General features: G+C 46.8%; 11 protein-coding genes across 11 annotated transcripts; 5 read left to right on the top strand and 6 right to left on the bottom strand. All coding sequences in view use genetic code 12, as the record gives it.

The window, feature by feature from the left end:
• Positions 1-30: 30 nt before the first annotated feature.
• Positions 31-2,370, bottom strand: LODBEIA_P24990 (uncharacterized protein; the record flags this gene model as incomplete). The annotated part of the gene is made up of 1 exon (XM_066972504.1): positions 31-2,370. The coding sequence occupies one exon, from the start codon at positions 2,368-2,370 to the stop codon at positions 31-33; it is 2,340 nt and encodes a 779-aa protein (XP_066829437.1).
• Positions 2,371-5,181: 2,811 nt separating this feature from the next.
• On the bottom strand, positions 5,182-6,108 carry LODBEIA_P24980 (uncharacterized protein; the record flags this gene model as incomplete). The annotated part of the gene is made up of 1 exon (XM_066972503.1): positions 5,182-6,108. One exon carries the CDS (start codon positions 6,106-6,108, stop codon positions 5,182-5,184), a length of 927 nt encoding a protein of 308 aa, XP_066829436.1.
• Positions 6,109-8,578: 2,470 nt separating this feature from the next.
• On the top strand, positions 8,579-12,271 carry LODBEIA_P24970 (uncharacterized protein; the record flags this gene model as incomplete). Its single annotated transcript, XM_066972502.1, has 1 exon — positions 8,579-12,271. One exon carries the CDS (start codon positions 8,579-8,581, stop codon positions 12,269-12,271), a length of 3,693 nt encoding a protein of 1,230 aa, XP_066829435.1.
• Positions 12,272-12,429: 158 nt separating this feature from the next.
• On the bottom strand, positions 12,430-13,302 carry LODBEIA_P24960 (uncharacterized protein; the record flags this gene model as incomplete). Its single annotated transcript, XM_066972501.1, has 1 exon — positions 12,430-13,302. One exon carries the CDS (start codon positions 13,300-13,302, stop codon positions 12,430-12,432), a length of 873 nt encoding a protein of 290 aa, XP_066829434.1.
• A 272-nt stretch (positions 13,303-13,574) lies between these two features.
• LODBEIA_P24950 (uncharacterized protein) lies at positions 13,575-14,501 on the top strand (the record flags this gene model as incomplete). Its single annotated transcript, XM_066972500.1, has 1 exon — positions 13,575-14,501. One exon carries the CDS (start codon positions 13,575-13,577, stop codon positions 14,499-14,501), a length of 927 nt encoding a protein of 308 aa, XP_066829433.1.
• A 56-nt stretch (positions 14,502-14,557) lies between these two features.
• Positions 14,558-15,673, bottom strand: LODBEIA_P24940 (uncharacterized protein; the record flags this gene model as incomplete). Its single annotated transcript, XM_066972499.1, has 1 exon — positions 14,558-15,673. The coding sequence occupies one exon, from the start codon at positions 15,671-15,673 to the stop codon at positions 14,558-14,560; it is 1,116 nt and encodes a 371-aa protein (XP_066829432.1).
• A 1,024-nt stretch (positions 15,674-16,697) lies between these two features.
• LODBEIA_P24930 (uncharacterized protein) lies at positions 16,698-17,966 on the top strand (the record flags this gene model as incomplete). The annotated part of the gene is made up of 1 exon (XM_066972498.1): positions 16,698-17,966. One exon carries the CDS (start codon positions 16,698-16,700, stop codon positions 17,964-17,966), a length of 1,269 nt encoding a protein of 422 aa, XP_066829431.1.
• A 30-nt stretch (positions 17,967-17,996) lies between these two features.
• On the bottom strand, positions 17,997-18,982 carry LODBEIA_P24920 (uncharacterized protein; the record flags this gene model as incomplete). The annotated part of the gene is made up of 2 exons (XM_066972497.1): positions 17,997-18,000; positions 18,075-18,982. 2 exons carry the CDS (start codon positions 18,980-18,982, stop codon positions 17,997-17,999), a joined length of 912 nt encoding a protein of 303 aa, XP_066829430.1.
• Positions 18,983-19,222: 240 nt separating this feature from the next.
• On the top strand, positions 19,223-20,710 carry LODBEIA_P24910 (uncharacterized protein; the record flags this gene model as incomplete). Its single annotated transcript, XM_066972496.1, has 1 exon — positions 19,223-20,710. The coding sequence occupies one exon, from the start codon at positions 19,223-19,225 to the stop codon at positions 20,708-20,710; it is 1,488 nt and encodes a 495-aa protein (XP_066829429.1).
• A 329-nt stretch (positions 20,711-21,039) lies between these two features.
• Positions 21,040-23,199, top strand: LODBEIA_P24900 (uncharacterized protein; the record flags this gene model as incomplete). Its single annotated transcript, XM_066972495.1, has 1 exon — positions 21,040-23,199. The coding sequence occupies one exon, from the start codon at positions 21,040-21,042 to the stop codon at positions 23,197-23,199; it is 2,160 nt and encodes a 719-aa protein (XP_066829428.1).
• Positions 23,200-23,231: 32 nt separating this feature from the next.
• Positions 23,232-24,275, bottom strand: LODBEIA_P24890 (uncharacterized protein; the record flags this gene model as incomplete). The annotated part of the gene is made up of 1 exon (XM_066972493.1): positions 23,232-24,275. One exon carries the CDS (start codon positions 24,273-24,275, stop codon positions 23,232-23,234), a length of 1,044 nt encoding a protein of 347 aa, XP_066829427.1.
• Between the last annotated feature and the right edge of the window lie 392 nt (positions 24,276-24,667).

Raw genomic sequence — 24,667 nt, 5'->3', positions numbered from 1 at the left:
AAAAAAAGAAGAATTAGAAAAGCTCTGTTCCTATTTAATGTCCTTGACAATGTCTACGTTTGTTGCAGCTTTGCCGTTTGAAGGAGGAATACCAGATACGTTTGTCGTGAATTGAAAATTACTATTGTTATTAGTTTGGTTGTTGCTATTGTTGTTATTGTTGAATCCGAGGTAACCCTGGGGTGTGCCAAAGCCATAGTTCCATGGAGAGGGAACTTGCGTGGAAAACATTTCGTTGCCAGTGTTGGCGTTATAAATATGTGAATGTTCGGGAGTTGACATCATTCCCATGATGGGGAAGTTTGCTTGCTGCTGAAGCGGCTGGAATTGCTTGACGACGCCTAGTGGTGGTTGTGGAGGAGGAGGCATATTTGTCGACGCCATGGGCGGAGGCGGTGGTTGCATCGGTTCTTGTTGTGATTGCGGTTGTGGTTGTTGTGGATGTGGTTGAGGCATCACTGAATGTGGATTATAGGCCGCCACTGGGTGGTGCTGTTGCATATGCTGAGGAAAATAAGCCATTTGTTGCGGAGATGTCTTTTCAAATATCCTATCGAGAAACACTTTTGAGTTTGGCGTCGAGGACATGCCACCCATTCCACTCATTTCAAACGACGTTTGGTCGGTGGTGATGTTGACCTGTGATGATGTGTTTATGCTGTTGTTTCCGAGAGATAGCATGGTGCTCTGCTCTCGTGTTGTGTTTATTGTCATGTTGTGGTCCATGAGTGACGACATCGGTGGCTGCGGCTGAGGCTGTGACTGTGACTGCATCGGTGGTTGAATTGTTGGTGGTTTGATGGCGGGGGCAGATTTCGACAGATCACCCTTGTGTTGTTGCTTCCTTGTCTTTTTCTTCCCCGCGAAAGTATTCATGTCACTAATGACAATCTGAAACTTTGTCATTCCAGCTTGCATTTTGGTTTTATTTTCAGCTTGTGATGCAGTACCCCGCGGCTTGTTCGTGCTCGAGCTCGTGCTCTTGCTTGAGCTCATGCTCGAGGCCAGCTTGGGGCGCGGTTTTGCTTTGGGCTTCGCTGTCGTCTTTTTCTCTGAAAATATCCCCATGATTGGACGTGTTGGGATCTTTGCTGGCGTGGGGCTCGGAGGCATGTTGTTCTCCTTGTCATCTGCTGATTCTTTTATCTTGTTTTTGGTCCTTGCCTCGGCATCGTCTTTGGAAGAAGTCAATATGATTGTCGACGGCGAGCTCAAAGGGATCATTTTCTTTCCCGGGGTGTTGAATTCCTGTCTGAGCCTGTTAGAAACATCCTTGAGTGGCTTCTTCTTGCAAGGTGTCGTTTGCTGGATATGCGACGGAATCTCCGTTTTAAACAGCACGACGGGCTCATCCTCTTCATCGATATCGTCTTTGTCTTCATCATCGACATCGTCATTGGCCTCTTCATCAGTTTCCTCTTCTGCTTTTCTTTCCTCGAAACTTGCTTCCACGAATGGACTGTTGCGTGCCCTCCTTTTTTCCTCATCCTCTTTCCTCACCTCGTCTTGTTCTCCTTGTTTTTCTCGTTGTTCTTCCTCTTGTATTTCTTTCCTCTCCACCTCTTCTTCTTCTTCCTCCTCCTCGTCCTCCTCGTCTGTGTCGGATCTCGCCTTGGTGGTTATGAGACTGAGTTTATGCGGTTGTCGCGGAGGCGTGTCAATCAACGTTATGCTGCGCTTGGTTGCGCTCTTTAGAGGATCCTGAAGTAGCTTCTTGCTGCTTGCAATCGTATTCAAATTGAACTTGGAAGGGGTGATGGCGAAATTTTCCGGATTGTTTTTGTTGTTGTTGTTGTTGGTTCTGATTGGCGAGTCGATGAAGAAATCGCAATTTTGTTGAAATATTCGCTCTTGATACGGCGTTATACCGTAAAACTGGGTGGTGTATGTGCTTCCCATAATGTTAAAGTTGTGGTTTATAAACGGGGTCAAGCCGAACCCTTGCAAATCGTAGTCTTGCGGCGCGGTAAACAAAGGCTGATTGCTGGTTCCTGTTCGATCCTGAGTCGGTGGTGCTGGTTGCTGGTGTTGCTGTAGGTTGGCTGCAGATGCCGGGGCAAACATTCTATTGGGCGTGGAGTTGAGCGAAAGGATCTGGTCATTGGAATAGGTCTTTGAGATCAAGGGGGTCCATCCTGTGAAATTCGCAGGGTTATTCAGAAGTTTCGAAGCCGACGGGGGGAATGTAGGTGGTGGAGGTAACGGTGGAGCCAGCTTGTGCAGTTTCGTGGCCGACGACGTGATTGATTTAGCGAAAGCAATTGCGGAAAGCTTACTGGAAGCGGGAGTCTGCGCCGTGGACGTGAATTTAACAAACTTGTATTCTTCTTCGCTCCTTGCTGGGGACGAGCGTAGGAATTCGCTGGTCATTTATCAGTTTCAAATATTAAAAATAGAAAAAAAACAAAAAGAAACAAGACAGAGTGGTTAAAGATGATATGATGGAGCTAGGAGGGGCGGGAGGAGGGTGGTAGTATAGTCCTCGTGAAGAATAGTATGTTGTGTAGTGGACCGTGAAGATAGCAAGGGAAAAAAAAGGGAAAAAAGGTGGATCCAGCGTTAGTTTCAAGCGAATGTGGTTGTAAAGATGAATCCAGATCTGAACACTTTATGGGGAGAAGTTGTCAATGCAAATGGAATGGAACGAACTGGACTAGGTTGTGAAATGGTGGCGGCAATAGCGGTTGTGGTGGTGGTGGTGTTTTTGTTGTTGATGATGATGTTTTTGATGATGGTAAAGTTGGCGATGCAGCAGAAGAAGAGGTATTTGGTCGTAAGCGGCCTATTAAAATCAAATCGTGAAAGATTTGGTTGTTGTTTTCGTGGTATTGGCTGGTGGCTTTGACAATAGCTTTTTTTTTTATGGTTGTTTTCATTTATTGTTTTTTTTTTTCGTGTTGCGTCCCTGAGATTCCCACCACGGTGCATACCACCCGGCAATAAACAATAGTGAAACTCGCTAGCCCTGCAGCTTGCTCCACTACTGCTACGACTGCAAAGCAGACAACAGCAATCTCTCAACCAGCGATGCGAGGTGCGAAGATCTACGGATTTCCTGTAGTGGGAGGCAACTGTGTGTGCTGATCGTCAAGGAGAGAATACATGCCGTGCCCTCTGATGAGACTTGTATCTGCGTTGGATTACAGTCGAAAAGAGGGGAGCGCCGTCGGCCATCGGCTGGAAGGATATAGAAAATGCAGTGCCGACTGCTTAGCGGTTGGGCATTCTTCATTTGCAAAACTCTCTCCACACCAGAGCATTCAAAAGGTTGCCCTCGCTATGAATTGATGAGAAACAAGTCGCTAGTGCCAGTGGCGGTGGGCGGTGGGCGGTGGGTATTCTGGAGTCGCGCGTTTTTTGTGTAAAGTTGCCAGTGCAATTCGCAACCACTATTAAAAAAAATTAGAAAAAAAAAATAGAGAAAACCACAACCAAATCCGAATCCAACGTCAGGCGTTTTATCACCCATGCTGTGAGGGTAAGAGCCACAGAAGTCGTCATGTTACAATAGGAACAGATAGATAAGGAGGGGGGAGAAGAGATGGGATCGAAAAGGTGTCTCCTAAAGGTTGCAGTTGACGGAGAAAAGAGAAAAAAAATAGCCACTCTTCTGGCGAGTTTGAAGTCACACCGCCACCAAAGGAGGCATGTTCTCTATTGCTCCAAACGAGCTGAAGCTGCCGCTGCTGACGTGGGAGAGGTCAGGGGAAGAGGGGAAAACATAACCAAACCGAAGAGTTTCTAGTTGCGAAAAAAAAAAAAATATTGGCACCAAATGGTGGAACAAGTTGTTGCGGTTTGAAGCGTAATCACGTGACCCGCGGAAATCTTCGCTTTCTTCATCCATAAATCTTAGCTGCAACGAACCCAAGAGAAAACCTAGCGAAAGCGAAAAAAAGCTCAAACGCTTGAAAAAGTATTGCAATAGAATAGGCTGAAATTTGCCAATCCTGGTTCGCTCTTGCCCTGGTCTAGATCGGCTCCATACAGCTTGAACCAACGGAACACTCCTTGAGGCTCTGAGGAGTTGGCTCTGAGGAGTTGGCTCTGAGGATTTCCGCAGCATAGCTCAGTCCCGATCTTTTGACATATCGGAGCTGACAAAAAGACCGTGATGTTCGTGGTATAAAGGTACTTGTAACCCCGGGTAACCTCTTACGAGATATGCCCAGCGCTTTCACCAAAGACAGAGAGAGAGAGGAGAGATGGAGGTTGGATGTCACGACTTTGGAAATACGTCATTGAAGCGTGCCATCTGTGTGGTGTTATTAAACTGTCCCAATGGGGCAACTACACTTCTCAATTGGGCCACTGGTGATAGCTAAAGATAATACGTCATGCGTTTCCAACAGAGAGGTCGAAAAAGGAAAGCAACCTTATTGGTGCTCTAATGTCGTCACTCTCGAGAGGTACGATAAGGTTGCAATGACCATCTGGTATTGCCTTGGCACGTGACCTTCCACTGATCTCCTCGCAATCTAGAAGAAGAGCTAGCTCATGAGACAAGCTTGCCGTTTGCTCAATCAACGTCGTCTTCTCATTGCAAATGTATGTGCGTATATACGTTTTAAGGGGTGAGACGACGTTGTGCGCAATTTCTCTTATTTTGTAGTGTCTTGTGATGCGGCGTTGGTAAGTTGCTTGAGTAGCAATTTGTTCCAATTTCAAGGAATTTACGAGAACAATCTAGTTGCGAGTGAAGAGAGCATGCCTTTCTTCTCCACCTCCTAGATGCCAGGAGCAACACATCGGCAACGCATCCGAACAAGTCGAAAGACATCATCTCTTCTGTTCAAATCTCTACCGATGATGGACTTTTGGTTTTTGTTGTTGTTAATATTGGAACAAATTTATATATTAGTTAAACAGGTGAAATAATTAGTAAAGCAGATGAAAATTATTAGAAGTTAGATTTTTTTTTTTCCTTTCACCAATCATACCATATGGAAAAAGGGAGGAGAATTTACCATGATGGATGGTGATGGTGATGATGATGGATGATATGATGGTAAATTTCAAACAAAAGAACTCAAACTACTTTTTTTTTTTTGACAGCACTTTGAAACTGTTTTGGTGTAATCAAATCAAATCAAATCAAAATTAAATTGCTCACGTTCGTTTCTCTTTTCCCTCTTGTTTGACTTGATTCTTGTTTTGTTATGTTTTGTTTTCCAGTCGGGTTTAGGCATGTTCAGCTTCAAGTTTGTCAAATTCCTTTTCAGCAATTCTCAAGTTTTCAGCTTCATTCTCCAATTCGTCATCCAAATAAGGTTCTTCTTGAGCAGCCAAGGACAAAGTTGGACGAACAACAGCAGAGTCAAAAGTCCATGAACCCAAAGCATTTTCAGCATCAATAATGATTTGTTTGGATGCCTCGTAGCCATCGTATGCAGGTCTGGTTTCACCAGGAGTAACTGGACTTTCGTCCAACAATTCCAACAAGGCCTTGCCGTAACCAGCAATCAAAGCAATCTTTTCCGCGTGTTCTCTTATGGAGTCAAATTGGTAATTGAAGGCGGTCTTTAATTTTTCTCTGGTGATGTTGCTCAATTGCGCTTCGGCAACCAACGATTCAGCTTCAGCTCTAACCAACTCTTGTTCCAAAACGTTGATCTTGGGGGATTGCGGGTCCTTGTACTTGAGGTACGCAATTTGGTCGGTGATTTTCTGTTTTCTTTCTCTTGAAGGTTGAACCGAGCCTTCAATGTCCCTAATGGACTTCAAGGTGATTCTGTATTGGTCATATCTGTCGATAAATTGGTCTTCCAACTCACCAATTTCAAAAATCAAAACTCCCAACTTGTCAGTAATGTCGCTAATGTCATCGTCGTTGCCTTCGCCCCACAATGACAATTGCTTAGCCGAGTCTTTTCTTTCTCTCGAGGTGATTTCAATCGATCTCATCAAGTTCTTTTCCATCTTGATCAAAATGGCCAACTTTCTAGCCAACTCTGGGCCCATGGCTCCAGCTGCCGACTTACGGAAAGAGTGGCTGATCGAACCCTTGCCAAAGAACTTGGACTTGGTGGAAGAAGGCGGTGGCGGTGGTGATTGCAATTGAGAAGCAGTGGGGGCTCTCTGGGATCTTAAGGAGTAAGTTCTGTGCATGGTAAACAAAACGCTTCTACTTCAATCGAGACTGGATAAATTGGTGTAACTAATTAACTGATTATAAAAAAAAGAAGAGCAAACTTGGGTTGACTTCTGCTTGACTAGATATATGGATTGGTTGGAAAAAGAATCAAGCTGAAAATGGGTTAAATTTTGGATGCTGGCTGGCCGTCAGGGTGGTGCGTGTGTGCGAGTGTGTGTGGATGTTACTTGTCGTAGTAGAAATCCAAAAAATGGCTTTTTTTTTGTATTTTATTTTCTTCGTCGGCGGATGTCACGAACAAACAAACCAGTCTACAGTCGAGGCGGTAGTAGAAGTAGCGATAGATGAAGTTGAATCAAGTGGAAATGTAGCTAAAAAACCGGGTTTTTTCTTTTTGCAAGTGGGCTCTTGAGAATTCGATTCTTACAGGATTCAACATTGCTTAAATATCCCCCCCTTCCATGCCCATTGGAAGTAGAGCAAAGAAGTATAGAAGTAAATAAAAAAGAGAGAGAACAATAGGGACGACGCCTTTTACCTTAATTTAGTTTAAAATGGTTAGTTTGCCTTTTCACCGTCGAGGTTTGCTTGTTCACACACTTATTGCCAACCCACCAAACTACAAACATGAGAGCCCACCGGAGTAATCAATTTTAGAATTTTCAGGCGTTATTTTTACCCTGCAATCACCACCACCAACGAGACCAACTAGACCAAGCTTAGAAAAAAAAAAAAACTTCAAACCAAGAACGCAACCCTATTCACTTTCAACCCACACTTAACTTTAAATGGACTGGGGGAAGAAGAAAAAGGGCAGGATGACATCGACCACCCCATGCGGCTCTCCTTCAGCTTCCTTCCTTCTTCTTCTTCTTCTTCTTCTCATCTTTGTCCTGTGACTTGATAAGCCTCTGATTTGTTGGTTAGCCCTCCCGTGTCCACCAATGTTTATTGTAGTATTATGCCATATGCAAACTTCGGTAAGATTGCTATCAGTGCCCGAAACTACCACCACCACCACCAAAAGAACTACCAGAAAGCGCACCAGCTTTATTATGCATATTCTCGTTCATGCATATCATGGTATGAGGACGAAAGAGTGCTGCTGTTGTTGTTGTTGTAGTAGTAGTAGCAGGTCTCACCGTACTATAAAAAAAAACTGCGGCTCCGAAATATGATTTTTTAAATTAAAGAAGAGATTCCTATTGTTCCTCCAAAGTAGGCTTCTAGTGAAGGTTTTTGGTCTATATTCCTCCGGGATCTCCATAAATTGATAGAGCCATAAATGGCGAAATTTCAATTTATCTTAATTTAGTGCTTGCGTCGATCACGGAGGCAGATAAGGCGAACACACTCCACGGCGGCCACCGAGTAACGACGTTGTGGAAGGAGAATCTTCACCCTCCATGGCGGTAAAAAAAAAAAGAGCATTGGATGTTAATGTCGAAAGGGTGGGAGTAGAAGAACTGCAGTGGCCGTGTTTTTTTTCTTCCGTTTTGGCTGTGTCGGACTTGTACTTGTACGTCACAACATACGATAAATGGGTCCGAGATCAAGAATCCCACATGATGGTCTCCAATCTACCGAAAGCCATAAATGCAAGCGTGTCACTCTCACTATCACTACTACTACTGCTGCCGCTGTTGCTGCTGCTAGTTCTTAACCTTTTGGGACGGATAAGGCAACACGTCCAAATGCAAGCCAGCCATCTTTTTTTTTTTTCTCTTTAATTTTCGGTTTGGTTTGCATGTCGAAACTAGTGTAAAATCCTAAAGCGGCATATTTGCGAGTGTTTGCCTCTCTCGCAAGGGCGGATAAATCCCTGCGCCTCAAGAAGTTGAAATTAGAGAATATGAACAGCATCAACGCTCTGAAACCAGATTTGAGTCAGGAAAACTGGTATCGACAAGAAAATCTGAATCTGAATCGGGACCTGAACCTGAATCTGAATCTGAATCAACCGAATGATTTCAGAAACGACGAATTAAACTGTAAAAGGGGGGGCGGTAAAACGACACGATGATTGATTCGGGGACAACGGTCTGGTCTCGGCATTACCTGGACTGTTGAAACTCCAAGTTGCTTTCCCATGTGTGAAGTTAACCGCACACACACACGCTCCAGAGTTTGTATCAGGACAAATTTGCACTTATAGAGGTGCAACTTTGGTTGCAACTCTCAAGGGCTCTCTCTCTCTTTCTAAAAAAGCTTGCTAAAAAAAAAACTGATTGTGTGTCGCGTTCTCCGTGTGTCGCGTCACTCGCTGCCTGTCGCGTCGCCTGTGTGTCGTGTCGTGTTCTTTATCAAGAGACAGTCCGAATTGGTGTGTCTTGTTCAACTGAAAAACTCTTCCGCCAAAATGGCAAATTTCACCACCATCCAGATCGTCGTAACCTATACAAAAAAGAAAACTCGCCCTTGGAGTTCAGCCTCAGTCTTTGCTTGAAAGATACAACCTCCACCAAGAATACAAAGCTGCTTTCCATGTCTGACCTTGTTGCAAGTCAGAGCATCAAGGATGCGGAGCTTTTGGTCTCCAGGCCGCCCTTTCTAAGACCGTATGTGTGGCCATTCACCATCATTTACCCCATCTTCTTCCAATTGTACTTCAATTCTTACGACCAGTATTTCGGAGGTAAAGAATGGACGTTTGTCTATACCATTGCAATTGTTTCCTTGAACTTGCTCTTTTGGTTGATGCCGTTTTGGAATCAGGACATCAACGCCAAATTCAACTACAACAAAGTCGACAAGATCCAAGATGCCGACTATATCAAGATTACCCCAGCTCCAAATTCGGGAATCGGTGAGATCAGCACCATCAACAGGGAAACCTTCCACGATGGGGAAAAACAAATCAGCTTTTTGTACCAAAAGAGAAGATACCTCTACCACCCCGAGTTGAAGAAGTTTTCACCACCCGAGTTTTTATTCGACGAGTTGCCCAAATTGAGCGTTTACCAAAACTCAAAAGGTTTATCTGGCGACTTGGAGAAGCAAGTGAGAAATTATGGTAAGAACAAGTTTGACATCCCCATTCCGACATTCTTGGAGTTGTTTAAAGAACACGCAGTGGCTCCCTTTTTCGTCTTTCAAATCTTTTGCGTGGCTCTTTGGTGTATGGATGAACAGTGGTACTACTCCTTGTTCTCCTTGTTTATGCTTGTCTCGTTTGAAATGACCACTGTTTTCCAAAGAAGAACCACGATGGCTGAGTTCCAGAGTATGGGTATCAAACCTTATGACGTTTACGTCCACAGAGATGGCCAGTGGCTGAAAATCTCTACTGCCGATTTGTTGCCCGGTGATTTGGTCTCCATTACCAGAACTAGCGAAGATAGTGCCTTGCCCTGTGATTTGTTGTTGGTTGATGGAACCGCTATTGTCAACGAGGCCATGTTATCGGGAGAATCGACTCCCTTGTTGAAAGAGTCCATCAAGTTGAGACCCTCGAATGACAATTTGCAACCAGAAGGTTTTGACAAAAACTCCATTTTGCACGGGGGTACCATGGCGTTGCAAGTGACCAAGCCCGAAAACCCAATTGTTCCTGTTGCGCCAGATGGAGGCGCTTTTGCCGTTGTATCCAAAACCGGGTTTGAAACCTCTCAGGGTTCGTTGGTGCGTATGATGATTTTCTCTAGTGAACGTGTCTCCGTTGGCAACAAGGAAGCCTTTTTGTTCATTTTGTTCTTGTTGATTTTCGCCATTGCCGCTTCGTGGTATGTCTGGGTTGAGGGAACAAGAATGGGAAGAATCCAGTCGAAATTGATCTTGGACTGTATTATTGTCATCACCTCTGTGGTGCCACCGGAATTGCCCATGGAATTGACCATGGCTGTCAACTCGTCCTTGACAAAGTTGCAGAAATTTTACGTTTACTGTACTGAGCCATTTAGAATCCCCTTGGCTGGTAGAATCGACGTTTGTTGCTTTGATAAAACTGGTACTTTGACCGCTGAGGATTTGGTCTTTGAAGGATTAGCCGGCTTTAAGCAAGATGACATTCATTTTTTGAACAAGGCAGAAGACGCCCCAGCTACAACTTTGTACGTCTTGGGATCTGCCCATGCTTTGGTGCGGTTAAACGATGGAGAAGTTGTCGGTGACCCTATGGAGCAAGCCACGTTGAGCGCAGCTCACTGGAATGTCGGTGCCAACGACACCGTCACTAGAGAAGCCAAGGATAGCAATAACAGCAAAAAGAAGCCAGTGGAGGAAAAAATCCACATTTTGCGTCGGTTCCAATTCTCGAGTGCCCTCAAGAGATCATCCACCATTTCGTCAATCAACGCTGTTCCCAACAAGAACTTTGTCGCCACCAAGGGAGCTCCAGAAACCATTCGTAAAATGGTGATCGACGCCCCTGAAAACTATGAAGAAATCTACAAGTCGTTCACCAGGGCCGGTTCTCGTGTCTTGGCCTTGGCATACAAGTATTTGGACACCAATGTCAATGTCAACAAGGTTACCAGAGAAGAGATTGAATCCAAGTTGCATTTTGCCGGGTTTATTGTTTTTCACTGTCCACTCAAGGACGATGCTATTGAAACTATCAAGATGTTGAATGAGTCGTCCCACCGTTCCATCATGATTACTGGTGACAATGCCTTGACTGCTTGTCACGTGGCCAAAGAGGTGGCCATCACCACCAAGGATGTCTTGATTTTCGATGCTCCAGAAGAGCACCACACCGCTGAAAAGGATGCCGATTTGGTATTGAGAAATGTTCAGGAGTCAGTCATTATCCCGCTCAATGCCTCGGATAAGATTGATTTCAAATTGTTGTCCAAGTATGACATTTGTCTTACCGGATATGCGCTCAACATTTTGGATAAACACCACCAGTTGTTGGACTTGTTAAAAAAGACTTGGATCTATGCCCGCGTGTCTCCTTCTCAAAAGGAATTCATCTTGACCTCGTTGAAAGAAGCTGGATATAGCACTTTGATGTGCGGTGACGGAACTAACGATGTTGGAGCTTTGAAACAAGCCAATATCGGTGTTGCTCTTTTGAATGGAACTGAAGAAGGCATGAAGAAGATATTTGAAAACAGAAAAATTGAGGCTACCAAGAAAGTTTATGAAAAACAGGTGCAGTTGTTTGCAAACTGGGGGAAATTGCCTCCGCCAGTGCCACCCATTATTGCTCATTTGTATCCACCAGGTCCAAGCAACCCCAAATACCTTGAAGCTATGGAAAAGAAAGGTGTCACCATCACCGAGGACATGAAGTTGGCCACTGCCGCGGCAATGAAAGAACCGGCATTGGCAACAATCAAGCCATCTGCGTCAAAAGTCCCTCAAGATGGCGGTAAATTCGCCGATGCCATCCTTGGTGCTTTGAACGACGCTGAGGCAGAAGACGAAGTTCCAACTTTGAAGTTGGGTGACGCGTCAGTTGCAGCCCCATTTACTTCGAAATTGGCCAACGTGAGCGCCGTGACCCACCTCATTCGTCAAGGTCGCTGTGCTTTAATCTCGACGATTCAAATGTACAAGATCTTGGCGTTAAACTGCTTGATTTCATCGTACTCGCTCTCGGTGTTGTACTTGGCCGGTATGAAGTTTGGTGATGCACAAGCTACCATCTCGGGTATCTTGTTATCGGTGTGTTTCTTGTCGATTTCCCGCGGTAAGCCATTGGAGAAATTGTCCAAGGAGAGGCCCCATGAAGGTATATTCAACACTTATATCATGGGTTCGATCTTGGGCCAATTCTTCATCCACATTGTCACTTTGATCTACATCACGCACGAAATTTACCTTGTTGAACCAAAGGAGCCAACAGTGGACTTGGAGAAAAAATTCAATCCTTCCTTGTTGAACACCGGTATGTTCTTGTTGCAATTGGCGCAACAGGTCTCGACATTCACTGTCAACTACATTGGATTGCCCTTTAGAGAAAGCATCAAGGACAACAAGGGAATGTATTACGGGTTATTGGGAGTTGCAGCATTGACATTTGCTGGCTCGACGGAGTTTGTCCCGGAAATCAACGAAGCGATGCAGTTTGTGCCCATGTCGACGGACTTTAAAGTTAAGCTCACGGGGGCAATTATTGTTGATTTGGGCGCCACCTGGATCATTGAAAATGTGTTGAAGCATTTCTTCATGAACTCGGAGCCGGCTGATATTGCGTTGAGAGAAGATGAAGAGACTGCAACCGTTTCTTAATAGATATTATAGAATTTTATTGTCATTACCTGTACCCTTACTCCTTACACCTCACCACCTCAGAAAACTTCTCATCTCATCGTTATGTATTTATAAAAATAAGAAGAATAAAAAAAAAATTCATTTGTAAATATATTCGTCCTTCCCCCCCCCTTCCCTTACAAGGAGCACTGTAGTGTTTTCAATAGCCGTAGATCTTCCTCTCGATCCAAATTCGACACTTTTAAAATAAGAACGCTCTGCCGTTCAACCAAGCTAAACTTGTGCAACTTCAAAGTGATAAGCCTAACGACATCATTCACCTCCCGTTCATTAATCGGGTGATCAATACTATCCTGAACGACCTTCACCACGTGCGTCATAGAGAAACTTTTGAAATTTTCAAAGTTTTGCTCTCGATAGAGCTGGTTGATGACATCGTAGACTTGACCAACTTTGCCCCAAAGATACTCGGTATATTTCATTTCGGGCGTGATGGGGGGACCCTCGTTGGCTAATTTCTCTTTCAATTTGATGCGTTCAAGCAACGATAAGCCGCTGTTTTTGGTGCTTTCCACCTGCGCGTCCTTCTCGGAGTATTCGAATCTTGACCTTGTGTTCTTCAAGCTGGCGAAGCTCTGCCGTTTTGTCGGCGAGGAGCTGGATGACCGTGGCTTGGTGATTTTCCTTGGCGATGCGGACCTCAATGATAGTGGTGTTGTTGCCTCTAAAGAGCTGCGCTTGTTGAATTGCAGGGTGATAATCGCAACTCTATCCTCAGCGAAACTGGTGAACTTGACCCTTACTCCATCCTGTGTCCGCACGAGCTGGTAAATCGGCGCGATCGCTAGGATCTGCTCGATGTCTTCCACCACGATCGGCGTCGCCAGCAACGTCGATGCCTGCTCGAGAACTTTCAGTAGCTGGGGACTAGCGACCGAGCTCGCAAAGTGCAAATAGAGCACACTATCGAGAGCCTTGACTTTGGATACCAAGCGATTGAGCGTGGAATACGATTTTGTTGGCGTACGTGGCGGACTACTCGAAACCATGAAGCTCAAATGACGATGAAAAGGGTGAAAAGACGCGTCTGTTCAAAAGCACGTTGTAAAAAGGTCGTAGTTCGCCTTTGATGGGTGGTCCTGCGTTCGTGATGTTGAATAGAGAGGGGGGCAGCCGCACGGGCCATCACACGAAAAACCAAGCGACGTAGATAATAAATTTGATGCGTTAGACGATCTAGAGCTTATCGATCCCCGACCAAACCAAGATCTCACCCCACCAGTAAAAGGAAAAGAGATTCAATTTCCCAAGAAAGTAGAGCATGAGCCCACATCAACGACAAGACCATCTCAAACGAGGGTCCGACGTGTCAGCGTATGAAGCTCTTCTTGCCGGGTCGATATCGGGCGGCGTCGCGAGGGCGATAACTGCGCCGTTGGACGTTGTCAAGATCCGACTACAGCTCCAATCCAAGACTTTCAAACACCGCAAGACAATTGCCACCGTTGTCAAGGACTTGTTGCGGGAGGAAGGCGTGATTGCGTTGTGGAAGGGGAACGTGCCCGCCGAGATCTTGTACATCGTGTACGGCGGGGTGCAGTTCACGTCGTATTCGATATTGAGCAAGAACATTTCCCGTGTGGAGGACAGCTATGGCGTGCGACTATCGTCAGCGTCGCATTCGTTGATGGCGGGGATTGGGGCTGGGGTCGCGAGCACGTTGGTCACGTACCCGTTTGATCTCTTGCGGACGCGGCTCGTGGCGAATCGAAAGAGAAACTTGGTGTCGATGACGGGCACCATCCGCCGCATCGTCAAGATTGAAGGCGTCCTGGGGATGTTTTCCGGGATAGCGCCGGCGGTGGTTTCGATTGCACTGATGACGGGGCTCATGTTCTGGTCCTATGAGTTGGCACGAGATTTTTCGGCAGATTACAAACATGTGCCATTCATTGAAGGTATCTGTGGATTCATTGCTGGGGCCGTTTCCAAGGGAATCACTTTCCCGCTCGACACGCTAAGGAAACGATGTCAGATGTACTCGGTTGTGTACGGGAAGAAATACCATAGCGCGTTCCACATCTTTGTCAACATGATCAAGAGAGAAGGGATATTTGGACTTTACAGGGGCTACGGGGTCAGCATTATCAAGACTGCGCCAACAAGTGCACTTTCTCTCTGGACTTATGAGTATGTGCTAACTTGGATCAAAAAGAAAAAAGAGAAAATTGTTCTACTCCAAACATGAACAACTTTACTTTCTTTATTTTTTTTTTTTGGAGGGGGGGGGGGGGAGGTTTTGATTTAAACGTTGAATAGATAATCATTTTCGTCGTCATCTCGCTGTTCAAGGTCTCCGCTCTCCTCTAGGTCCACAAAATCATTTTCTTCCTCGTCTTCATTTTCCTCTTCGTCATCGTCAAACTGCAAGCCGTAGATCCTTGCCAACAGGTCGGGCAGGATATACTCCTTTTCGTCATCCTCTGTGTCGTAGCGGATCCTCCAGTCCATTTCCGAAACATTTGTCGAGTCGACTTCGTTCGAACGCGCTTCATTCAGGCGAGCGTATAGTGACTGCGAATTCGCCAATAGGTTCTGCATCCGCGTCAGCTTTCGTGAAATCTCGGCATTAATCGAATGCGACGGCAGTGGGTTTCTGTGGATCGGGTGGAGGGGGAACTTGGGCGTGTTGCTGATCACAATGCGCGGCTTAGACAATTGGTTTAAAATGTATGTGGGCAAATTATCTCCCATGACAGAAGTACGTTTCAGTCGTGTTCGCAAATCGGCCCCAGGCCTTCGTGGGTCCTTGTTTAGTAGTTTCCGTTCTAGTGTTTTCAATTTGGCCGAGTCGTTTGCGGTGGCGTTTGCCATGACATTGACATTGGTAGTGCCGGCAGCTGCAGAAGTCGTCATCTGAGGTCCGCCGTTGGATCCAAATAGCTTGGGACGCGGTTTCATTAGTTCCAAGGATAGTCTCCTCTGCTGAGTAGTTAACTCGGGCATGCGAGCTGGATTGCCGCTAGCTGGACTGCTAGCGGGATTGCCAGCTCGATCTCGAGCTTGTGCTCGGCTTGCTTCAATCCCGCTGTTGCGAGGCTTTTGCTTAAACCCCTGTAGTTCAACTTCGTCCACTAGACGAGCTACTTCCTTGTCAAAGCAGGCCATACCATCCGTACTCCACAGTGGTAATCGCACCGAAACCACCCCGGATTCTTCCTCGTACACAAGCACTTTTGCATCAAATATTTCATCCACTCGTAGCTGCAAAAACTCCAAATCGTCGACTCCAACGAGCTTAGTCACTGCTTCCCAATCTATATTGGAGTAGAAATTCTGAATGTCCTTCAACTGCGAAATGTAAACTTGAAAGTACTCCACCAACAAGTGTTCCTTGCTCGACGTCCACTCTGCCTTCATTGCGTGTTAGTAATAACGAGGAGAAATAGCAGTAGTAGCAAGAGCAGTACGACGGATAAACAAAGTATGAACTTACATCATTACTCAATTCGCCATTAGATCCATGGGATATTTGCTCGGTTTTCACTACCATTATGGTTGATAAATAATAAAAAATAAAGGCTCTGTGGGATTTGACCCTGCGTTAGCGAGATACCCTCCGTTCCCCACCCCCCCAAAATAAAGGAACAAACAAGAACACTGAGAATGAAATCAGATAACACTTCAAGAATGACGACGTCAAACCTCCAACCATAACCGCGTTGAGAGATCTTGACATTTCAACTACAATGCCACTAAAGACTACGCTTTCTATTACCTCATGGTATTACATAGGAAAAACTTAAAAAAAAAAAATTAAATCGAGTGGTCCCTAGCAGGATCGAACTGCTGATCTTGGCGTTATTAGCACCACGCCTTAACCAACTGGGCCAAGGGACCATTGAGTTGACGGAGTTGAAGATGATAAGTATTTAGAGAGTAAAGGTATATGCAACTCTTTATAGATCTCATCAGATCTTGTAACGAGATGTAATACTAAAAAAAGACGGAAGGCACAATTCTAGCAAGCGGCGCCTTAAAACGACAAAGGCGTTTGCAAGGATCTTAGTTTGTGATTACAATCTTCATGAAAAAAAAACACAGCTTGAGATTTGGCATCATCGAGGTCTTAAATCTTTACTCTGGGGAGGGGAGAAAACAGGAAAAAAACAGGAAACTCGCGTAAACCAAGACTCGGACGGTTTTTAGAAACCAATTCCACAACCAGGATCATCATCTCAATGAATTATTCTCTCGCAATGGACCATCGTTATCTTCTACCAGATTACGGCCCCAGGGAAGTTCAGGATCGAAAGCTGCAAAAAAAGACCAGAGATGCCTCGGTAGCGCTGGTTTAAGATTTGAGATGCGTATTTTTTCACACCAGAGAGTTCATCTGTAGCCCATCTACAGATTGAACCCAAGCTCTAGTGAAAGATCCAAGATGAAAGTTCTTGTGTCTTCAGACGATACTGGAGCAGCAAAATTGGTTGTATTCAAAAAAGGCACTGACACCTCGAAGAAGGACTCCACAGGCCCCCTGTTAGTGAAGAATTGCTTGGCTAGACCCAATTCTAGCTATAAAACACGAATTGCACATTTACTCAACTATGACTACCAGTACCTCATAGCCTCGAGATATGGCGGAGTTGTGTCAATATATGATTTTGAAGAGGCTGAACAAACGAAAGAGGAGGGACAAAAAGAACAAGAGCAAGAACAAGAGCTTTTCACACATATCAAGGATTACCAGATACCCATCGAAAAGGACGACAAACCAGTCGCCTTGTGCAAGTCTGAGAAATTGGATAGTGTGTTGTTGGCTTACGAGTCAGGCAAAGTCTTTTTGCTCTACCTTGGTAATCTTGAATTTGAACCCTTTGAGTTGGACGTGCCACGTACAGGCCCCATAAGTGCGTTTACAGTTAACCAGCACCAGGAAAATGTTGTTGCTTACGGAGGCAAAGAAAACGATCTTCAAATAGTGGAGCTCTTTGACTCGAAATTGAACAGTAATGTATTCAAAGGTGACTACAAGTGTGCGTTAAAGCCCAAAACCATCTTTAAAGCGAAAAATGTCAGGAATGACCACTTGGATTTAAGAGTGCCTATTTGGATTACCAACATATTGTTTTTCGACAACGCAGCCAAAAAGGGACAGTACAAGCTCATCACTTCGACAAGGTATGGTCAGTTGCGACTCTACGACATGGCGCATGGACGCAAGCCAACCAACGATTTTCAAGTCACGGACTCAGCTATTCTCAGGTTGGCGTTTGCCGACGACGAACAGACCCAAGTGGTTGTTACAGACACGCACAGCTTGATTGCCAAGTATTCTCTTTCTCAAATCGACAAGAGGGCGTTCAAAACCAACTCGGCGTCTGCTGGCGACATTATCAAGCCCGTTCCCAGGCTTCTAGGGAAATTCGCGGGAGGCAATACCGGTGCAACATTTGCAGTACAAGTATACGACAACGTTGCAGCCTTTGGTGGTCTCGATAGGTACCTTCGAGCGTTCAATACCGACGACAGGGAACTATTGGCCAAGATTTACCTCGGGGTCGAGATCAGTTCGTTGATTATCCTCGACGATGAGGATGAAGTAGATAAAGAAGAGCAGGACCAAAAACGTAAGCGAGAAGAAGAAGAAGCCCACGAAGAAGAGGAAATGTGGAACCAATTGAGCAAGAAACGAGATGTTCGCTACTGAGGCTGACTAGTTTCACTTTCCACACCACGGCTATCTGATCGGTTACTGGTGTTGATCACGCTCATGCACTTCCACTCGCTTAAGTAGTTGCATTTCCATAGCCTCAACTTGCCATCGTCTCCAGCCGAGGAGAGAATTGTACCAGTCATGTTCCAGTTGACCCTCCACACCTCCGATTTGTGGTCGCCGAGCTTCGCTAGCTCTTCAATCTTTAAATCACCAGCTGCCTCTTCCGTGGCCTTGAATATTCGCACAAACCCGTCCTTGCACGCCGTTGCAATGAGATGATAACTGCGACCCATGGATGGCGCCCAGCTTACTGACCGAATTAAGCCATTATGTTCTGGTAGACTGCAGATCTTGACGTATTTTTCATTGCCGTTATTATCGTCTCTGTTTTCACCCTGTTTCGGAGAGCCTTGATAAATGAACCCTTGGTCCAACGCAACAATTATAAACTTTTCAGTCTCTGTGAATTTCGAAGGGCACCACTCGATGCCGAAACTACTCTGCAACGTTTTCGCGGGCAATTGGTGGCTGAGAACTGGTAGTTCTGTCGTTAGACTCCAGTTGGTCAAGTCGTTCGGTTCCAAGGACTCGTAGATCCTGAATATGCCGTCGCTGCCCACGCATCCGAGCTTTAACCCCAAATGGTTGGGCGCAAAGACAACGTCGTATATTGGACCATGCGAGTCATTGAGTGTAGCCATTCGCACCCACCTTCGACCCGAGCCGTGCATTTCATCAGGCTGTTCCTGCCAGATTTTCACCGTTCGGTCATACGAGCACGATGCGAGCAATTTGGAATTCGAGAATTCGGGGTGGGCCCATGAAACTCGCACAATCAGCGAGTCGTGGGCTTTCCACAGGTCATTGAGGACCCATGACGAGGTCGACGCGTCCAAGTCGAATGTCTTTATATGCTGGTCGGATGATGATGTAGCAATGGTTTTCCCGTAGAAGTCATACTTGATGTCATGTATCAACTCTTCATGTCCTGTGACAAATGGCTTCATTATTTGGGGTGACAAATTACTTTCAATGCGTGGTGATGGTGGTGGTGGTACTAATGGTGATGCTAATAACGACCGTGCTGGTGCTGGTGCAAATGGTGACGGTGGTAGTAGTAGTAGTAGTAGTGATGGTTTTTTTACCAGCCCAAGATTGTCAAATCTCGCCCATTCTTACTGTAACATCGCCAGTCCCTTCTTCCCTTCTTCCCACCCCAAACTCCCAAATCAAGTCAAGCACTCATTATGTTGGGTACATTGGCCAAAGCCTCGATCCTAGTTGGAGCGATTGCCCTAATTGCCCCGAATGAGCCCTTGCAGACACTGTTGGCATTTGCCACGTTGGGGTATTTGATCACGCATACATTGATCCCTCGCGTTGGTCCCAGTTTCATCAAAGTTGGCCTCAAGGGAAGAGACATGTCGAAAAAACCGCCGGTTCCCGAAATACCGGAGACAATGGGCTTGGTCGCTGCCGCAACGTGCTTGCTCTTGATGTTTGGGCTTATTCCCTTCATATTTTTCAAGTACTTGGTGTCCTTTGGCTCGATATCAAATGACGAGGTTGTCACGGAGAATTACAAGAGCCAGTACCAATCACTAGAGCACAACAAGTTGTTTCCCCACAACAAGCTAGCTGCTTATTTGAGCGGAGTCTTGTGTTTGCAAAGCACAACGTTGTTGGGTTTACTAGACGACTTGTTCGATATTCGCTGGAGGCATAAATTCTTCTTGCCTGCCGTGGCGTCGTTGCCTTTGCTTATTGTCTACTACGTCGACTTTAGCGTCACTTCCATCGTGGTTCCCCAGTTTGTCACCGACTTGCCCGGAGGAAGTTGCTTGTTGGATTTTATCAATGTATTTGTGAAACTCGGCAATCGAATAGTGAACCTCACCACGGGGTTGTCTTTTAGAACATTGCAAACAGATTACGAAATCCCGACAAGTGCGCCCAAGTTGATAGATTTGGGTGTCTTTTACTACGTCTACATGTCGGCAATCTCCATATTCTCGCCAAACTCAATCAACATTCTTGCTGGGGTCAACGGACTCGAAGTTGGTCAATCGGTTGTGTTGGCTGCAATTTTTTTGATAAACGACTTTTGCTATCTATTGACGCCAACCATCTCGCATGCAGCATACGACTCGCATTTGTTTTCCGTCATATTCATTCTTCCGTTTTTGGGGGTATCGTTGGCCCTATTGCAATATAACTGGTATCCAGCAAAAGTGTTTGTAGGCGATACCTATTGCTACTTCAGCGGCATGGTGTTTGCCATTGTTGGAATATTGGGCCATTTTTCCAAAACCTTGATCATTTTCTTGGTTCCGCAAATATTGAATTTCATTTACTCCGTGCCGCAGCTATTCCACATTGTCCCATGCCCCAGACACCGCTTGCCAAGATTCAACCTTGAAGATGGACTCATGTATCCCAGCTTTGGCGAGTTGAAGAAACCACCATCCACCATTGCCTTGGTCATGTTAAAGTCTTTGGGTAAATTGCGATTGATAAAGCTAGAGAGAGACCCAAAGCTGGGCAAGGTTGTGAGATTCAGTAACATGACAATAATCAATCTTGCATTGGTGTGGCTTGGCCCGATGAGAGAAGACACTCTTTGCCTACTTTTACTAGTTACCCAGTTTATGGTGGGGATTTCCATGATTGTAGTGAGGCATACCGTGGGACCGTGGCTATTTGGTTACGACAACTTAACCTGGGGTGTTAAATGACGATAAAGAAAGAGGAAAACAAAAAAATCAATTATTATAGAATTATAGAACAGATAGATTCATCTCAAGCACTACAAGTGCTTATTTCATTGGCCGTTTGCTTGATTGTAGGCTGTGTAGCCCTTGCTCTTTCCACAAGGTTGAAATGACTGCAAAAAGAATATTGGTGGTGCTGGTCGTGCGCAACGTGAGTTGCTTTTCTTACACGATATTGCACCAGCACCAGAGTCCACTATCACTCCGACTCGAGCAATCCAAGGCACACCAGGGTTCGACTCAAGCACTTGAATCGGTGAAGAAAAAGTTTAGAAGAAACAACCAAACACACAATGGCAGGTCCGCCTCCTCCACCGCCACCGCCTCCGGCAATGGGTGGTCCGCCTCCACCACCACCGCCTCTGATGGGGAATCTACCCCCAGGACCACCGGCCGCAGCATCCGCAGGACGAAACGCATTGTTGGGAGACATTCGGAAAGGAACAAGGTTGAAAAAAGCAGTCACTGTTGATAAATCCAAGCCTTTCATTGAAGGAAAGCTGCCTGCAGCCAGTGCTGGTGGGCCTCCAAGCTTGCAAAGCTCGACACCAGGCAGCGCAGTGCCGTCGATGCCCACCGGCGCTCCTCAACTAGGCGACATCTTTGCTGGTGGAATGCCGAAATTGAAACACGTCGATAATAGATCGGGGGTGATACCGAGCTCGGCACCAAAGATTCCAACGGCCAATGCTCCAGGTCCTAGCCTTCCGCAGTCTAGACCTTCAAGAAGCAGCCGGCCTTCTCATCCTTCTCAACCTCCTAGCATTCCACCAAGTGCTCCGCCGAGTGCTCCCCCAAGCGCTCCTGCAAGCGCTCCTCCAAGCATTCCTCTGAGCATCCCACCAAGTGCTCCCCCGAGCTTACCACCAAGTGCTCCCCCGAGCTTACCACCAAGTGCTCCACCAAGCTTGCCCCCAAGTGCCCCTCCCAGTTTACCACCAAGCTTGCCACCGGCCGTCCCACAAATGGCTCCTCCGCAAAAAGTGCCTCCAAAGATGCCACCCAAGATGCCCCCAACAAGACCCAAAAAGGCCGGCCACCTTCAAAAGAGCTCAATCAGCTCTATGCTGGAGGTTGACAAGCCTCCTCCAATGCCATCGACACCCCCTCCGATTCCGTCCTCGGCTCCACCAGCACCTGCACCTTCGTTTCCGCAATCAAAGGGCCAGAGTCTGAATCTGTCGGCACCACTGCCCGTCCCCACTCCACCTGCTGGAGGATTGCCATTCCTAGCTCAGATCAATGCAAAGCGAGACGACCGAAACGTCGTTGACGAGTCAAACACACATCTAAAGTCGAATACTGGAACTCAAGCTCCAAGCATACCGAAATCTAATGCACCGCGAGTGCCACCGTCGATGCCTCCTGCGGGAGTGCCAAAGCCGCCATCTACTACACAAAATGCTGCACCTTCAATACCATCAGCCCCAGTTCCCAAAACTCTAGCGCCACCTTTGCCTGGTTCGGCGCCACCACCACCTGCACCACCTGCTCCTGCTCCACCTTCCTCCAAACCTAGCGGGATTCCAATGGCTCCTGGTCCTCCTCCTCCGCCTCCCATGGCCCCTGGTCCGCCACCTCCACCTCCCATGGCGTCATCAACCAAACAAGACGCACCTTCGCCACCGAAAGCACCGGCTGGAGGAGCTCTCCCATTCTTGGCTCAAATTAACGCAAAAAGAGACGACAGTTTTGTAGTGGACGGAAGCAAAGGTTCATATTCTACAAACACCGACGACGGGGTGAAGAAGAAGCCCACGCCACAAGCGGCACCGAAGGCACCGAAGGCACCAAGTGTGCCGACACGCGACCCGATTCCTCATCCGCCCATCCCTCCTGTTGGCCAAGTGCCACTGCCCTTCGGAAAGCCTCCAGTAAGGACAACCTCCGCATCAAGGCCTCCCGCGCCACCTCCAGCTCCTCCAGCGCCATCGGCGCCACCACCAGCGTCGGTTCCGAGTGCCCCTCCCAAGCCCCCAGTGCAGCATATCCCAACTCCAATTTCACAGCCCCGGGCTCCTCCAGCTGTAGCACCGCCGGCATTTGAACCAATTGACCCTAGCCCCGAACCTCCGCAGACGCCCGACTTGGCACCACCGCCACCACCACTAGGATCAACGCCAGCGGCACCCAAGGCCAAAAAGACGGCACCTCCTCCTCCCCCTCCTGGAGGCGCACCGAAGAAGACCTCGAGCATGTTGCTCGACGATGGCTTGGAGCTGAGACAGAATGCCGGCTCGTCGTTGCGGAAAATCTCAGCGCAAACATATACAATCAACGGCTCAGCCTCGAGTAGTTCAGTGGGGAAGAAAATCGTCATTGAGAATCCACGGTTCAAGTTTGTCAATGCTGATGCGTTGCCTAACCCCCGTAGACACGAGGGTGGTCAGAAGTTGTATCCTAGTGGCAGAGGCTCTTCTATTCCTTTGGAATTGAGTTTGTACACGCAATAGCTGTCCCAATATATATCTACAATAACACTGCACTAGTGTTTTTTTTCTTCCTCTACTTCATCGGGCGACCAGACGTGGACTATATTGTCGTAGAACGAGCACGTTGCGATATAGCTGCCGTCGCGTGACCAATCGCCGCCGTAGCACATACTTTCATGTTTTCCCTTGAAGTACCGCTCAACTTTAAACTCAGGCGTCAGCGCATCGACAACTCTCGCTCCATCATACATGCAACAGCTCAAGAGTCTATCATCCATGGGGCTCGGCACTAATCTCCAGACGCCGCCGCCGAGATTCCTCAGATGAAGCATCTTGGGAACGACACCCTCGACTAGTGACAGATTAGCGCATCGTAGATCCCACACTCGCAAATGGTCATCATATGAGCCAGTCCACAAACCATTAGACATGCCGCGATTCCAACGCGCCGAGGAAGTCATGATGCTCACGACACCAGCATCGTGACCCCGCTTTACAGTCCATATCTCCCCCTGCGTGCGCAAGTCATGCGCAACGAGACGCGAGTCGTCTCCACCAGTAAACACGACATTCTGCAATCCACCCACCTCGCCAAATGCACCCGTCCAGCACTCCAACTCGTGCACGGAGTCTAGCCAGCGTAATGTTTTCGGACGCGCGAGGTCGATAATTGCCAGGTATCCGCTCGTGAACGTCACGAGCACTTCTTTAGCGGCGCTGGGGTTGAAAACTAGCGAGGTGATGAGTGATGTTTCATTGAGGGCGATATCATCCACCATCTCGAGTTGATCCCCATGGGTTTTCCACACCATCAAGTGGCCGTTGGAGTGCGCTGATGCTAATGTCGAGGAGTCCCGCGGATCGAATTTGATGTCTAGGATCGCAGATGGGGTGCGGTGCGATTCAACCAAGGTCAATTCCCGCGTCGTGGTGTTGTAATTGTAGTGGTCTAATGATCCATGCTTGACGCGGCTTGCTTCGTCTAGTTTATACGTGCCCACGTAGATCCTGCTGGTGTCCTCGGGGTGGATCCGCAAACAACATGGCGGGAGTTGTGTCTTGCACCATGCGTAGCTCTTGCTTGTGGCCACCACCATTAGATGAAGTCTTCGTGGGGCGGGAAGAGAAGTCGTGAAAACGGAAAAATGAAAACCAAAAAAAAAAAATTGATCTTCGTCAACACTATCGTCACCACCATCTTCATCATCACTGATATCGCACACGCACATCAATCGAGATGGGGCTTTATCAGAAATGGATGTCGCTTCCTGTAAAAATCCGCTATTACGTGGGGTTTTCCACTATGGCAGTGGCATTGCTCGGTGATTACGTAACGACCAAGATCAATGACGAAGTCAAAAGTCGAGACTCGATTATCGCCCAGATGAAATATGACGCTAGAGAGAAACAGAGAAAGGATTGAATAGACAAAGGTCTTTTTTTTTTGTTTGTACGGGGAGCTATTTTGTTTGGTTCATGGGGAAGTTTC

Source organism: Lodderomyces beijingensis (genome assembly GCF_963989305.1).
Source record: "Lodderomyces beijingensis strain CBS 14171 genome assembly, chromosome: 3".
In the NCBI taxonomy this organism is placed as follows: domain Eukaryota; kingdom Fungi; phylum Ascomycota; class Pichiomycetes; order Serinales; family Debaryomycetaceae; genus Lodderomyces; species Lodderomyces beijingensis.
Note: the sequence above shows the minus strand (reverse complement) of the source record. Positions and strands in the feature narration are given on the sequence as shown.